Below are 17,712 nucleotides of genomic sequence, written 5' to 3' on the forward strand. Positions count from 1 at the left end.
GATTTCTGATTTCTGAGAATGTCATGATATTAATAATGCAGCTCCAAATATCTCCATATATCCAGGATTTAAGCAAAATAAATGATACTGGACAGATATAATCTGATTCTAGTAGATATTTAATGGGACATGAGAACAGTGAATTTTTCTTTTGATAAAAACAGTAAAAAAGTAGTACCCTGATGTGATAATTAGGTGTGGGTGATATTGCATGATATTTCAGGGTATAATATCGTTCACCATATTCAAAAATGTTGGCAATATTGCATATGATACGATATGGCACACCTTTAATACCTGGTAAATCATTGAATATTGTTCTGTTTCTTGGTCAATATTGATAAAGATATAAATATATAGATAGTTGGACCCCCTATAGCACGGCTACTGTTGTTGTAATAACTAGAATACCTGAAAAATCAGATATGGTGAGTAATATTCAGTTCATGTGATGCTTAAAAATGAATACTTCTACATCTTATGCCCTTTACTGAGTGCGGGTGTAGGTGTAGTCTATCTGTAAATTCATCCTGCCATCAGGTCTGTCCATCACCCTCTACTCTTTCTTTCTCTTCCTCAAAGCTCCTTTCAACATGTTCATTTCCCACCGAGCTTTTCCCCTTCTCCCAAAACCCGTTCTCCCTGCCTCACTCCATCTGGATGCAGCAGATGGTGGTAGAAGAAGAGATGAGGTCATCACTGAGCCGGTCAATTCCGCACCAAAACAGCGTCTGAAATCGAGGCCAAACCGGCTGAACTGGTCCAGACTCTCTCAAGCTTGGGACTCATCAGCTTCGCCAGTTACATTTTTGTTTGTTAACCCAATCACAAACATGAAATTCTGGCCACATGTTTGATTAAATCACAGACTTGTGGAAATTTAGAGCATGAAATAACCATCAGAATCCAACAGGCCCAGCTTAGCAAATTGAATTCAGTTTGGATTTGGTTTGGATTATTTCCTGTGTTCAAATTGTGCCACATTCACTTCAGCAGCTAAATGAAGGTGGACAATTCTGATCAAGAAGGAACCAAAGACTTTGATCCAGGATATCCGGGATTCAATAGAGATCAATCAAGCAAATCACAAACAGAAGAGCCCAAAAACTGGGAACAAAATACAGAGGTGGGTGTCTCCAACCCATGCCTCCACCTTCAGATTCTTTATCTCCTTTACTACACTGACATGAAAAAGTCTTGGGACGTCAGGATGTAAAGTGATACTGCTTTTCCTTGGCTGGTGCCAAGTTCCTGAATGGTTCTGGTTAAAACTTTATGAATATGAACTTGTTTTCTTTGCATTATTTGAGGTCTGAAAGCTCTGCATCTTTTTTGTTATTTCAGCCATTTCTCATTTTCAGCAAATAAATGCTCTAAATTACAATATTTGTATTTGGAATTTGGGAGAAACGTTGTCTGTAGTTTATAGAATAAATCAACAATGTTCATTTTACTCAAACATAAACCTATAAATAGCTAAATCAGATAAATATTTTTTTTTATTAAAATGGGCATTAAGGTATCTTTGTTTTGTCCAAAAATATATAAAAAAGACTATTTAATAATTAATATTGAACAATGACCAGACTTGTGTTTTTTGATTAAATCACAGATCTTTTTCTTTTGATCATTTATTTGAACTTATATTGTGCTTTTTGGTTAATCTATTTGGATGCTAAAAATGTCTTTAGTTTAGTTCATATTTTAAAACTGTAGTTTTGTAACTGCTTTTTTTTTTTTTTCAAAAACAAGCCAAGCATACACATATGCAATTTAATGATGGAAAAAGTGGCGATATTAATGAAAACCTGTGAAAAAAACATGTTTGCTTTTCAGCATTCAGCCTTCAGCCTTAAACTAAGTGTTTCATTTTGTTTGAATTTAGTTTTGGACAGAAAAAAAAAACATTTTGGCTCATCCAGCCTGTACTTGTAAATTCCATTAGCAAAGCTAAGCTAACAAGCTTAAAATATGCCTGTATTCTCACTCATATAAGAGTTACTTTCTCATTGTTTGTCTATGGGCCTGGGATGCATCAGCATGATGTAATCTGATTACGCAACCTCAAATAGCCTCTGCTCCACTTTCCACTGAGAAAACAAAACATCTCTGCAGGTGTTCTCTGCTTAACTCAAAAGATAATGCAATAACGCTACAACTGATACAGTTAAACGTTAAAATGGATGGCAGTGGCACCAGCCTATAACTAGAAAAATCAATGGAATATTCCAGACTGAGATCTCAGCAGCATTAGGAAGCTTTGTTGGTTGAAGCGTGAAAGCCCCGCCTCCCCTAAGCCAGCAGTAACCGCTGGGCCACGTGGGCGACCTGCCAAAAAGGGGTAAGAGTTTTACATCATCTGCCTACGTGCTCCTCCAAGACGCAGCAGCTGGGTGGAGGCCAGGATTAGCATCCACCCAGATTAGAGCAGTGCCATTAGCTTGATTTATAAACCAGTTAACATCTCCGGGTTTACCGCTGATTTGGCCCAGGAATCTGGAGAAGCATAAAGAGATTGAGCATCCATAAATATGGCAGCCTAACTAAAAGTGCTTTGGTTTTTAGATATAAAGGCATATTGAGTTTAAGCTTTTCTGAAAAAAGTAATGGTTCTGGCTTTAGAATGTTTATAGTTATATGTAAAGAAAATCCTTAAATTTCAGTATTATGTGCACTATTTTAAAAACTTCTTCATAATGCTATGGTCAAATGTTCACTTCATGTGAGTCCAAGGCCCAATCCTATTTCACCCCTTGGTGAAACCCCTAGTTAAGCAGCAGCTAGGTAACTGAACTTTAGAGCTCCTGATGACGTATCAGGTGCTTAAAGGGTTGTCCAAAATCTCAAGGTGGAGAATTTCACCCCTTCCCCTTATAACTCTGTTCCAAGGGGAAGGGTTACACTCGAAAACAAGGGGTAGGGGTAAGTGGTAGGGCCAAGGGGTGAAATGGGATTGGACCCAAGCTAACCCTGCAGGTACATAACAGTATTAGACGTTATCCTGAGGTAAAATTGTTGTCCTCTAGGGGGGCAAATCTAGGTCTTATGTCTTCAGGGTGTATGGGTGTCAGGTTTATATGGTAGTAATTCAAGTCAAATCTTAAATCTCTGGTGGTATAAATATGGGTTGATGCTCGTGGAGTCTTGAGTCTCTGTGGTGCAAATTCAAGTTCAAGTCGAATTTCTTGAATCTCTAGAGGCTGAATCTTAGACTAGGCTTGAGCCCTTGGGGTGTAAGACAAGTCTCATTTTTTTTACTTAGTATTTTCCAGGAGTCTGAGTCTTAAAAGTAGAGTCTAGAGTATCTATGTGTCAAATCCAAGTCCCAAGAGTCTCAAGACTCTGTGGTATGAATATGAGGAGTTCTGATGCTTGGGATTGTCCAAGGCTCAAGTTTAGGGTAAAAGTAAAATGTCACAGTCAAAAACACAAAGGTGCAAATCCAAGTCAAGTCCTAAGACTCTGTGATGTAAATCTAAATGATGGTTTGAATATATAGGGTGTGGGAGTCTTACGTTTCCACAGCCCAAACTCTAGTCAAGTCTTAAGACTCTATGATGTAAATCTGAGTGAAGGTTGGACTATCTAGGGTGTGGGAGTCTTAAGCTTCTACAATCCAAATCCTAGTCAAGTCTTAAGACTCTAAGGTGTAAATCTGAGTGAAGGTTTGAATATCTAGGGTGTGGGAGTCTCAAGTTTCCGCAGTCCAAATCCTAGTCAAATCTTAAGACTCTAAGGTGTAAATTTGAGTGAAGGTTGGGAGACTTAATCTTCAACAGTTTAAATCCTAGTCAAGTTTTTAGACTCTGTGATGTAAATCTGAGTGAAGGTTTAAATATCTAGGGTGTGGGAGTCTCTAGTTTCTACAGTCCAAATCCAAGTTCAGTCTTAAGACTCTTAAGGTATAAATCTGAGTGAAAAATATGTGAAAATCTAGGGTGTAGGAGTCTCAAGTTTCTACAGTCCAAATCCTAGTCAAGTCTTAAGAATCTGTGGTGTAAATCTGAGTGAAGGTTTGAATATATAGGGTGTGGGAGTCTCTAGTTTCTACAGTCCAAATCCAAGTCCAGTTTTAAGACTCTAAGGGTTAAATCTGAGTGAAGGTTTGAATATCTGGGGTGGGGGAGTCTCACGTTTCTACAGTCCAAATCCTAGTCAAGTCTTAAGACTGTAAGGTGTAAATCTGAGTAACGGTTTGAATATCTAGGATGTCTGGGTTTTGAGTCTCTACGATTCAAATTTTGAGTCTTAAGATTCTTTGGTTTAAATATACTGTAAGTCATAGATCATGTCCCTGGATTATAAACATGAGGAGTTTTGATTCTTGGGATTGTCCAAGGCTCAACTCTACGGTAAAAGTCAAGTCTTAAGTCTTGAAACATAGTGTTGTACAGAGTTTCTAAGATGCAAATCCAAGTCAAATCTCAAGTCTCTGATGTGTAAATCTGATTTGGAGTGTGAGTGTATGGAGAGTGGGAGTCTCAAGTTTCTACAGTTCAAATCCTACTCATGTCTTAAGACTATAAGGTTTGAATATCTAGGGTGTGTGGGTCTCACGTCTCTACGATGTAAATCTCAAGCCTTAAGTTTCTTTGGTTCAAATATAAGTCAAAGTTCAAGTCTTGTAACTTTGAGGATTCCAGTCATAAATCCAGTCCTCGCTCTGAAGGCCACTTTTGCTCCACTTACCCAATTAGACCACTAAACAGATGTAGAATTACAGTCTACAGTGTGGTTAGGAAATCACCACTGATGATATCGTCTGGAAGATGGATAATATAAACCACAAATCATCAGATGGGCTACAATCTCTGTAAACCAGCATCTTAGGAGTTTCTAAGTGGCCAGTGAGTAATGAAGGCGTTGTTAAATGATGTAAATCTCTGATCATGTTCATTTTACTCTAGAGTGAATATTTACTGTATATAGCACATGTCTCAGCCTCCGCTTTGCTGGCCTGCAGTTGAGCAGTGGGGATTTCATTAATGCTTTTAGAGCTTTGATCTATTAAAGTGATTGGTGGTAGAAGCTTCTGGTGTGTCATTGCTCGCCCTTGCACTGCTACCCATTTCCTCACAGCTTAGTTTTCATGCTCTTTCCTGGATGGAGATTAAGCTGCATTTTTAATGGAGAATCACCAGTCACACAGATTTCTCCTTCAACCTAAAAACAGTCAATCAGTCAGGATGTGAGAATCAGCTGTCAGAAGTTTCTGCTTAAGGTTGAACTGGAGCTACAAGGTCAATATGGTTTCTAAGCAATTGAAGCTACTAGTTAGGGGTGGGCGATATGGCTCTAAAATAATATCACGATATTTTATGGTATTTTCGCAATAACGATACTCTTGGCGATATGACGAAAAACTGAATTAATCAGATTTGTAACAGAAGTCAATGATCCAGAATGTCATGGTACTAATAATGCGCTCTACATATCTCCATATATCCAGGATTAAAGTAAAATAAATAATGCTGGACAGATATAATCTGTCTCTAGTAGATATAAAATGGGAAATGAGAACAGTGTGATTTTTTCTTTCGCTAAAAACAGCAAAAAAGTAGTACCCTGATGTGATAATTAGGGGTGGGTGATATGGTACGATATTTCAGGGTATAATATCGTTCACGATACTGAAAGATTTTGGCGATATTATTGTGTACGCTACGATATGGCACACCCCTACTACTAGTGCATATGTTGATATGACTTCAAAAACAGACAGATGGACAGAATTCATAGCTGTACATATGGATGCTTAAACTGCCTGGTCTTTATCATTAACACTGAGCATGTGCCCATCACCTTCTCACCTTCTCTTGTTTGTAGTGTTGACCAGAGGAGGATGGGTTCCCCTTATACTGAGTCCTGGTTCCCTCATAGTGTTTCTTCCTCTTAGTATGAGGGGGTTTTTCCTTGCCACTGTTAGCACCATCACCATGCTGCTTGCTCATAAGAAGCTTGGACTTCTGTAATTCTACGTCTGTTTAGTGGTCCAATAGAGTAAGTGGAGCAAAAGTGGCCATCAGAGTGAGGATTGGATTTCTGACTGGAATCCTCAAAGTTGCCATAGACTTAAGACTTGACTCAAACCCAGAGACTTGAGCTTTGACTTATATTTGAATTAAATAAACTTAAGACTTGAGATATGTATCATAGCGACGTTAGATCCAGACATCTAGGTTGCTGATATTATCATATAACCAGACTGGAACATGTTCAGCAGTATCCATGCACACCAGCTACATCACTGTCTAACATCACTGACATCACTGTCTTTAACACTAGAACAGAGATAGCTTCTAAGTGACATTAGTTTCACTGTCAGATCACATTGTCAGAAAACTCAATCTATACTTTATATTGTGCAGTCAATTTTGCCTGGGACCCCCAAATGCCTTAAAACAGCCCTAACTGGAGCTACGGTGTGGCATGCAGAGTGCTATGGTATTTCATAACAGTTGCAAACTGAACAATCTAAAACTGTAACGGTGTTCATATATTTCAGAAACTGTGGGATGAGATATGCAGTGAATATCCACCACAAAAATATTAATGAATTAGAAAAAGAACAGTATAATTGGTAATAAGTGGCATAATAATGATGCAGTGACACAATTGCAATGCACAACCATTATGGGCCCTATTTTAGCAATATTTAAGCAAACCATTAACCAACCAAACATGGCACATGATTTACTGCTTATCGGTGTGTCTTAGCTATCATAACGATGGGAAAAGTATGCCTTGCGCAAAAGGCATATACAAATGATTTCCTTTGATCACCTGTGTTTTTGGGTGTAGTGTGATATAAACTAATCAGTATGTCACTTGCCATTCCTTTTAAGAGCAAGGTGTGCTCGGACTCATTGCATTGCTATTTCAGCGGTGCAGCTACCTGGATGCATGCGACGACTTCTCAGCAGACGAAACTGACGTGCTCGTTCACGCTTGTTCATTCTGTTTTTGTTGATGTATATAAGTTTGTATAGCTTCCAACAGACACGCTACGCATCTCCATGTGTGCGTAACAAGTGGGAGTTAGGCACATGCCTTGTCTCAACAATTCACTTCCAAGATAGCAATAAATGTCTGACAGTTGATGTCTGCCTAAGTTGTTTTCAGTCAGTGGCGCACCTGTGCAAAACACCAGAAATGTACCTGAACGCACCTCACTTCGAGATGACCAAACCTATTGGCGTAGATAAGATAGCAATTAGGATTGTAACAGGCATTGCTAAAAATAAGATACATTTTAAATGTAATGAGATACAAAGTAAGATAGGGCCCTATGAGTCAGGAGTAGAGAAGACAGTTTTGAGGTTTTGGAATCAGTCTGTTTTACAGCTCTGTATTTTGGATTTTCGTTTGTAAGAGGACTCAAGTGTTTAAAGTTCAACTCCTTCAACTTAACTTCCACAGTTTACCATTCTGGACCACTGTAGTAGCAGATTTCTTTTGGCTGTTGGTTTCTATTTCTAATTTTATCCATTTGTTTTCCAATTTATTAAATCCTGTTTATATGAACTTTACTTTTCAACACTAGGAAGGCTAACACATGCCTCCAACAATACATGTGAAGTCAGACTCCAACTTTTCCAACCTGGGAAGCTCTTGGAGGAAAGCGCAGCAACCCAGCTTTGATACATCAGCTAACAGATGTCTGTGCCGACCAGCTTGTGCTCTCTCAGGGCTCTGGCTGCTTATTGCAAGCAGCATTATCTGAGATTCGAACCAGCGGTCCTCGGATCAGCAAGAACCTTAGTCCACCTGAAAACCCTTTAGAGCTGTTTTTTACTGTTTACAAGTTGAATAAAGTTTGTAAGAGAGCAGAAAACCCCTCATTAGCTGGAGATGTCTGTGAGGAACTGGTGTTTGTTGGCAGTAAATTCTTGGTCAGTCTGCAGCCAGGTAAAGTAATTTGATCTTAATTGTGTAGTAATCACCACTGATGTCTAAGGTGGGTTGATAGAAGCTGATGGCTTGGTGTGTGTGTGTGTGTGTGTGTGTGTATGGTCTTTTGGCACTGTCTGAGTGAAACACTTCTGCATCAGCACTCTGCCATCAGCCATTCATCAGAATATCTCCCAAACACACACACACCCACACACACTCCAAACTAATATAACTACAACAGCAGCTACAACATGCAGAAACATTCAATTCAGGATCCAACAATAAAAGCATGTGCAGTAGTGGACGCCAATAAAAGCCGACGGCGAGCTTTGGGTCCAGATGCTAAATCAGCATCAGCATTAATCAGTTAATACTGAGGCATTTCCTTATATTTCTCCTTAATGTAGCAGCTTTTCATTCCATTAGGCACCATTAAAGCAAAAAAAAAAACTACATTAAAGCATTAAAGCAGTGTAAAAACGTGAACACCCATTTCATCATTCCACCCTTGTAACTGTGCAAAGAAAAACATGTATCTCTAAAAAAAAGCAACTTTACAGGAGAGAGATAAAACCTTCTCTACTTTCAATTAAAGTCAATGTAAAAAATTATTTCAGTTAATCTAGAAAACTTTCTATTGGTCAACTATTCAAAGGAATTTTCACACAGTGTAAGGGATAGTTTGTTTGTTCAAATTATGTAGTAAATTAAAAATAAACAAAAATGGCGATATTTTTTTTTTCCCATTCCTGTGTCTTTTCCTCACGTGTTCCCTGCTCATGGCCCTGTGTTTCCCTTTTGACATTCTGTTGCTCCGCCCCCTCGTTAACTGTTTCCAGGTGTTTCCTCTTTTCCTGTCTCCTTCCTTATGTATAAATAACCTTTTGTGTCTGTGTTCAGTGTTGGTTCTTGTGTGTTTTTCATCAGTTCAGGTTGCGTGTTTCTTTGTTTTTTTTTTCCAGTCACTACTCGGTGTCTCTTTGTTTCTTAACTTTTGCTTTATTGTTTGTTTATTTCGTTTCCTTGTGTTTTTTTAATAAATATTACTCGCAGTTGCGTCCGCTCTCTGTGTCTCCCTTGCAGCAATCTGACAGAGAGGGATTAAACTTCTAAACTTTCAATGGAAATCAGTGTAAAAACATTTTTTATTTCAGGTCATTTTTTAATAGGAGAATTTCTATTGGTCAATTAATCAAGAAATTTTGACACAGTGTAAGAAACAATTTGTGTGTTCAAATTCTGTACTAAACTAAAAATCAACAAAAATGGAGATGCTTGTTTTTCATTGAACAGCGACGATATACACAGTTTTTTAAAGCTTTTTTCATTGTGTAAACTGTACATTTTGCAATAAGCGTACAAACTGTATACAATTAAGTATAAGTACAGTATTATAGACATTGGACCACCTGATCATTGACTGTTTCTTCTGAACTCCAGGCTTTTAATAAAGAGTTCCTGCTCGTGTTGGAGTAACTGGCTAACTGAGTAACTTGTTTCCTGAATGGAAGGTTATGCCAGATGTTTGGGGGGGGGGGGGGCGGGGGGGGGGGGGTGAGAGGGGGGGGGGCGTTATCTGTCTAATTTGTATTTGTTTAAACAGTTTTTTGATGCTGCCATAATATTACACTGATTTTAAACACATACCACATTTTGCTTCATTGCTGCTGTTTGCTGGAGTGAAAGAACTGTTGTCTAGTTTGCTTTGCGCCGTGACTAAATTCACTACAGACTGTTGCTCACTATTACAAATAAAGGTTTAAAAAATGATAACAGTCAATTCCCAATGAAATTTAAGTATCTCATTTTTGTTGATTTTTAGGTTATTACATAATTTAAACAGACAAACTGTAACTCACATTGTACCAAAATTCCTTAATGAATGGACCAGTAGAAATAATTAAAAATGACCTGAAATAAACTCTTTTTATATTGACTTTCATTGTAAGTTTGGAAGTTTTTTCTCTCTCTCCTGTAAAGTTGCTGTTTTGGAGATACGTGTTTTTCATTAGACAGTGTCAATAGGAACATAGTAAATACAAGATTGGGTCAATTAAACTATTAAAACTATGTACCTAAAACCTATATATCTATCCATCCATCCATTAATCCATGTATAAAAAAAGTAAAAGTAAAAGTAAATAGATATTTATTACATTTATTACATTTTAATATTCAAAGAACCTCCACAGAACAGATATTTTTTTTACCATTTTAATACTGTATAGGATCATTTAGAGATCTTTTTTTTTTTTACAGAGGATACATGGATGGATCAGTGAAAGAATGGATGCATTGATTTATGGATGGAAAGACAGATTGACGGATAGGCCAATAGATGGTTGACGGTCAGCTGATGGATAGATCCAGTGCATGATTGTATGGATTGGTGTATGAATGATGGACAGATGGATTGATATCGGATGGAAAGATGCATTAGCTGCCAAAACAATGTGCTGTTTTCCCAAGAACCTTCTTTTTGCGCTTTTTTCATGTTTTACTGCTGTAGATAATCATGTAATTGTAAATAATATCCACAACACATTACTGCTACCATGTACATATTTCCATCCCGGATGTAAACACATATGTTTAATATATGTTTTAATATTTATATTGAAACTATATTTAGTTAGTTTGTATTCCTTGCTTCATTGTATATTTTCTGCTGTTCTCTTTATGCGGCATACTTGGCGAGGAGGAAAGAATTCATTGTATGAGGAAAAATCTTGAATCTAAAATCTTCTGTTCTGTACTTTATAATAATAATAATAATAATAATAATAATAATAATACATTTTATTTATGTAGCAAAATTCAAAATTCTCAAAGACACTTTACATACAAAGATAGGCATATATTTAGTTATAACAACAATAATAAGGGATACAGTCAATCAATTGAACATAAAAATAATATATGCAGTTTTAATAATGACAATTTGTACTTTTTTTAATTTTAAGAATGATAATAAAATAAGATAAAATATTAATCCAAGCCAAGAGCCAATCAGAAACCTTTTTTAATGCTGCAAAGAGCAAAAAGACCTGCAGATAAAGAGGAATGGTTGAATGGATGGACAAATTGATGAACTAATGGAAGAGAAATAGCTTCAGTGAGTGTCATCAGCCAGGCTATGTAGGACAGCAGGGTCACGACTCTATAACAGCCAAATCCACCTTTTCTGATCATGTGGGATTAACCTGGTCACCATGCGGCTTAGAGCAGCATCTTCCAGCTCTCAATTCAGCACCAGCACTCTTTCCAGACCTGGATACACCGTACGCAGGTAAACAGAGCTGGACTAGAGCCCACAACACACACACACACACACACACACACACACACTATTAAATTATTTCTACTGTAGACTAATAACATTTCAGCTTTTATTTCCAAGTACTTAAAGGTCTCATTTCTTTCTTTTTTTTTTTGTAAATGTCCAGTTGTGGTCTCTAGTAAATCTGGTGTTTCTGTATAACCCTGCTTTAGTTCACTGAATTACTGGTCTGTAAAGAAGGACAGAATTTTGTCTCTTGCTCATGAATATTCATACATGCAAACATATCGCCTCTGATTGGCTAACAGCACTGCAGTAGAGAATGCTACCTGCCTTTCTTCTCACAGTCAATTTTACAGCTCTAAAACTTAAAGGAAAAAAGTTTTTTTTAGAGATACAGCCTTGGTTGTAAAGATACACCACTAAGTGCTAGATAAAGATAACCCTTAAACTTCACTCAACATCAGACTCTCAGCATCGAGGATTTGAAACTGATTTGAAACTAATATTCAGATTAAAGGATCTATTTTCTTAACTGTGTATCAGATCCAGATGAAAAGCTAAAATGTTGATCTATTGAATTATATTAATCTTATAATGTTAAACCCAAATGTTTCAGTCTACAGCAGAAATAATGGGATCAGCCTCACTGATTACAGAAACACTGATTACATCTGATTACATAAACAAACCCAGTTCAGCTCATAATATTTCTGATTATGAACAATAAACAATCGATCTACATACTATAATAACTAATAATTCATTATACAGGACATATTTTAAAAAGCAATATATACTGTACGATACATATGGGACATCGTACTCAAATATGGAGCATATGTGACACTTATTAATTATTAACACATTATTAAGTCATCATTATGTTATTATTAATACTTACATATATAGTAAAATTCTAGTTACTAATGTATACTGCATATTATTATAAAATACTTATAACTTTTTATTACAGACTTAAATCTCCTAGATATGTACTTACACTTATACTTACACAAATATATGATATCACATGTGCATATTTAACAAACAAATGGAACAAATCAATATTATGTATGTGTACGGGATAGATTATTAATTTTTATTACATATATGTTCTTACACATATAGTAACATCGAAACATATTAGACAGACTCATATGTACTTATGTACATGTTAAATACATATGGGCTATTGTTACCACATATACATACATATATACAACACATGTAAGACATATTAATGAATATGTACTTATACATCTAGCACATACGGGACACATTGTTAAATATATGCACTTAAATATAGATAAGATATGTATTTGCACCAGTACCCGTATCATTATATGTATAGAAGCATTTACTAGAAAAAAATGCATTCACCTCTATTCAAATGCTCCCATTCAAGCATGTAATTGTTCTGTCTGTGTTCTACGCAGCTAATTCCCTGTCAGACGTCATTGTTTTCAGCATTTCCACAAGCAGACGCCTCAGAGATCTCTCAATCTGCTCAAATCTTATGTCTCCTCTCCACGCATAGCCTCCAACTTAAAGTCAGCCTGTTTCCTACTGCCAGACACGCTGTTTACCCGCTATTGATCACGCAGCTTAAGACAAATACAGCATTTAGAGAAGAAGCAGAGGTGGAGCTAGCATTCTGCACATGTTTACGGCTTATTTCTGTTTAAAGCTCAATCTATACCACAAAGAGCCTCTGTGGAAAAGAACGGTGCATCTTAAATTTAAGTGATGGGAAGCCATCAACCAATCCTGATGCTATCAAAAGAGTGACACGTGCTAGCATCTTCACTTTGGCGAAAGCTACATCTCTTCAAAACAATCAATAGCAACCAAAAATTAGCATTTAGCCTCAGGTTCAGTTTCATAACTGTTCCTTTGACTTTTACCAGCCCCTCCAATGGGCAGAAGCATAGTGAAATAAATGCAGAGCTAGCGTACATACCGAGGCGTGTGCAGTATGGACTCCATGGCTTCAGCGCGCTCAGGCTGGTCAGGGGAATGGAACTGATCTGGCCCGCTGCTCAGAGCAAAGCTCAACGAAAACCAAGCCATGTGATCACTCTTAAGGAGAGCAGGCCACCGGGCTAATGTATTTACCCAATATAACCCAGCCAGCTCCAACACAGAGAGAACCCAGCAAACCCTCCTGATCCTGTTAACAGCACAACAATCAGGCCAGGCCAAAGAGAGAGAGAGAGAGAGAGAGAGAGAGAGAGAGAGAGAGAGAGAGAGAGAGAGAGAGAGAGAGAGAGAGAGAGAGAGAGAGAGAGAGAGAGAGAGAGAGAGAGAGAGAAAGAGCTGTATACAGGGAGAGAGTGAGAAAGAGTGAGAGAAAACACAAGAGAGGGAGGGAGAGAGAGAGAGAGAGCTGCATACAGAGAGTAAGAAAGAGCAGGAACAAGATAAAATGAGAGAGAGTGAGCTGGAGAAATTAAGAAACAGAGAAAGAGAGAGAGAGAGAGAGAGAGAGAGAGAGAGAGAGAGAGAGAGAGAGAGAGAGAGAGAAAGTGCGAGACTTGGAACAAGTAAGTAGATAGATAGATAGATAGATAGATAGATAGATAGATAGATAGATAGATAGATAGATAGATAGATAGATAGATACTTTATTTATCCCGAAGGACATTTAGGTAATGAGGCAAAGTAAGACAATGAGAGAGAGAGAGCAAGAGTGAGAGAGAATGAGAGACAGGAAATAAATGTGTAAGAAAAAAAAAAAAGAGAGAGAGAGAGAGAGAGAGAGAGAGCAAGAGCAAAAGAAAATGAGTGACCAAGACCGAGAGAAAAACAGAGAGTGACCAGGAGCAAGAGAATAGAGAGTGAGAAAAAGTAAGAGCAAGGAAAATAAAAGAGAGAGCAAATGAGAGAGAAGTGAAAGCAAAAAGTATAAGGGAATGGCAAAATGAGTTATAACAGAGTTTTTTTTTTATTTCAATAACAATGTCATAATTCACATCAATAGAACCCTAAGATAGAACCCTGTGGGACTCCACAAAACTGTTACCAAAAGATTTACATTAGTGTTTGCATTAAGTACCTATGACTGAATAGAAACCTAGGCATAAGATTTTAGTTATTTATACTCATTTTAGACAGTTATTACATTATGTTCTGTATACACAGGACATATATATATATATATATATATATATATATATATATATATATATATATATATATATATACAAACTACATAAGAGACATATCTATGCGTGTATAGGTGTATGTATGTGTGTGTGTGTGTGTGTGTGTTTGCGTAAGTATGAGCATGTGCAGAATGAAGGTGGGAGATAAGTGAAAGCCCTGGGGCTGTGTGCAGCAGGAGGGATGCTGCAGGTTGTAGATTTTGGTTCTTTTCCAGAAATGGAGGAGAATCTGCCCCCCCCTGCTAGTACAGTAACTACCCCCCACCCCACACCATCTGCCCAGGCCTGTGCCTGTCCAAATACAACTCTGTCTGCTTCGTTTTCCCATATCCTCCTGTATTACTGTGTTTGATCATACTGTGCACATCTGGAGGTTTATATAAACAGATGCAGTATGTACAGATCGGTGGTGGCTGTACCGTTTATATACACTATACAGCTTAATAGATTCCCATATGTTCCTGGATTTCAACTGCATAAACACATATACTGTATTTTTTGCACTATAAGACAAACCTGTCACAGAATGTCTATTTTTTGGGCTATTTTCATACATAAGGCACACTAACTTATAAGGCACATTATGTGAAACTAGTAAGGAACAGGGGTGTCACCATGTTTTGCTTCTAATTCACCTGTAAAGCTAAGCTAAGCTTAGTAAACAAAACTGTAATTCTTTAAAAAATCTATTTTTTTCTTTTAAAGTCAAACGAGTGCTGGATGTTAATCTACACAGATTCCTCTCATGAAAACTGTATTTACAGTAAGCTTAGATTTCCAGATTTACACTAATGTTACCCACTTTTTACACTGAAGAACCCTGAGTATTCTGGTAAGCCAGAGTGATATCAGCTAGCTTGTTTTAACACAATAAACACGCAAACTACAGTCCGATATACTCACCTCTGAATGTTAAAAGAGCTAGCGCTTAGCACAGTTAGTAGGTAATGCTAATGCTGCTCCAGCAGTGCTAGCCAGGGTTAGCAGCAGGCTACAGGCCGATAATACTCCTCTCTGAATGTTAAAAGAGCTAGCGCTTAGGGTGGTTAGCAGCTAATGCTAATACTGCTCCAGCTAATACTGCTGGAGAACTAAACTGAAACTCCTGTATAACGCTGTACTTCAGTGGAGTGTTTTTACTGCTTTTTACAACCTAACTGGTAAAATTCATACACAAGGCGCATCAGATTATAAGGCACACTGACATTTTTTGGGAAAATTAAATGATTTGAAGTGCACCTTATAGTGCGAAAAATACCGTACATTATATATACTTTGTATATATTCCACTTCCACTCCATTGCAACTTTACTTGGTTGTATCCAGATGTCTTAGTACAGTAGTCTCCATATGATATATGCAGTTATGTATCTCTCACACACACACACACACACACACACTTACACACACACTTACACACATACAGTTATCTCTGCAGCACCAGCCATGACTAACTGAAAAAAACAGCGCACCGCACACAGCCTCGCACTCCAGAACGGCTAAACAACACCCACAGCCAACTGTGACCCACATCCCTGTGCTAGTGTGCTGCTCCGGTGCCTCCCAAACAGCCCTGGTGTCTCATGATATCAGCAAGTCACACTTCAAAACAGGTCCAACCGACTGAACCAGGATGCAATTATAAACATATGCATAGAGCCCTATGAAATTTGATTTATTTTTTTCTCATTTGTATATTTATTACTTTTTTATTTGTACTTCAGTTTTTCCCCTTATAAAGATTTTCATGAATTGCAATTATACAAACAGTAGCAAAATTAATAGGTAAACTTATCATTTTCAACATTCTTAAGCGATAGAATTTAATAATATCTTAAATAAATAGTCTGTAATAACTAGTTGAGACATTACAAATCTATTTAACTATGCTTTTACTGTTGTAAGTAATTTACATAGTAAATAGAATTTGCTATGGTACTATGGTGCTCTCATAGCCTAAATGCATTGTTTGAAAATGAGTGAAATACACCCACAACTGCAATAAAACAAATGTTTATAACACCCTAAACAATGTCATATAATATTTTTTTTCTCATTAAATATACAGCTCTAGAACTAATTAAGAGACCTTTTAAAAATGATGAGTTTCTTTGATTTTGCCAAATTTAAAACCTCTGGAATATAATCAAGAGGAAGATGGATGATCACAAGCCATCAAACCAAACTGAACTGCTTTAATTTTTGCACCAGTAGTGTAAAGCATAAAGTTATCCAAAAGCAGTGTGTAATACTGGTGGAGGAGAACATGCCAAGATGCATGAAAACTGTAATTAAAAACCAGGTTTATTCCACCAAATATTGATTTCTGAACTCTTAAAACTTTATGAATATGAACATAGGCGTAGGAACCGAGGGGGATGGGTGGGACATGTCCCACCCAATATTAGAAACAGGTGGATTTGTCCCCCCCAAAAATGATATCAGTTCGCTCAGGTCAGCTGTACTATTAATGAGGAGACAGACCGGACCAATCACGGAGCCGGTTCAGGTATTAAGTCACGCCTCTCAGTAGAAACAGCCAATCAGCTTGCTGGTTTTGCGGCGCGCGGAGCAGAGGCAGTTTGCTGTTGGGGAAGCCCCGCCCCCTCGCTGTGAGATTTAGCAGCGGGATCGGGACGCAGCAGCTTCAGCTGATTTTAAAACAGATATGGATATACGGAGATTTTACTAAAAGAAAGGTAACGATAGGCTAACCACTTCAACTGTGATGATATGTTTCTGATAGCTGGTTAAAAATACACGTCTCTGAATCAGCACACAGATTAAACTCACTGTGATTAATAAACTGCAGCTGTGTTAGTGTGTAAGCTTATCTTTGGAATTAGCTAGATTGGGAGTCAGGGTTAAAGGAAAAAAATAAAATATATATGTAATGTTTCCCTGTACCTGATCAGCTAATCACTTTAATTTTCAAACTGTTTATTCATTTAGGATTACAGGACTTACTGTGAGCTATAATGAACGAAAATTTATTTAACTAACTAGTTATCTAGAAGCTGGATGTAGATGATCGCCAGAATTTCGTACAGTACTTTAAGTTGGTAGTTTAAAGCAGTTACTTAACCCCGATCACTGCCCTAAACTAGTGTTTTCCACCTGATCAGCTAATAAACAGTCATTTACTGAGTTTACCTGTTAAAATCCTTTAGCCCCCTATGGAGCCTAAATTAATCATGTATATCCACCAGAGGAAGCTCTAGAATATGCAGAACAGTTTTAATATGCAGTAGAATATATAAGAACTGGGTTGAGAAACACTGCTGTAACGTGACTTCTGTTCATTTGTATTTCACAGTAAGACCACATATCCTGACGTTTATAAAAGTCTCTATGAAACGTAAAGTTACATTC

General features: G+C 37.3%; 1 protein-coding gene across 4 annotated transcripts in view; it reads right to left on the reverse strand.

Moving 5' to 3' along the window:
• Positions 1-17,712, reverse strand: part of oxr1a (oxidation resistance 1a) — a 389,372-nt gene that overhangs the window by 268,036 nt on the left and 103,624 nt on the right. For 3 of the 4 annotated variants that reach the window (XM_022668689.2, XM_022668688.2, XM_049467527.1), the window contains exon 1: positions 13,137-13,261. The exons of the other annotated variant lie outside the window; for it this stretch is intronic. In XM_022668689.2, the coding sequence (XP_022524410.2) occupies positions 13,137-13,246 (110 nt within the window). In that variant the 5' untranslated portion in view covers positions 13,247-13,261. Of the gene's footprint in view, positions 1-13,136; positions 13,262-17,712 lie in introns of those variants that run through there. 4 annotated transcript variants of the gene reach the window in all.

This window comes from Astyanax mexicanus, chromosome 1 (genome assembly GCF_023375975.1).
Source record: "Astyanax mexicanus isolate ESR-SI-001 chromosome 1, AstMex3_surface, whole genome shotgun sequence".
NCBI classification, from domain to species: domain Eukaryota; kingdom Metazoa; phylum Chordata; class Actinopteri; order Characiformes; family Acestrorhamphidae; genus Astyanax; species Astyanax mexicanus.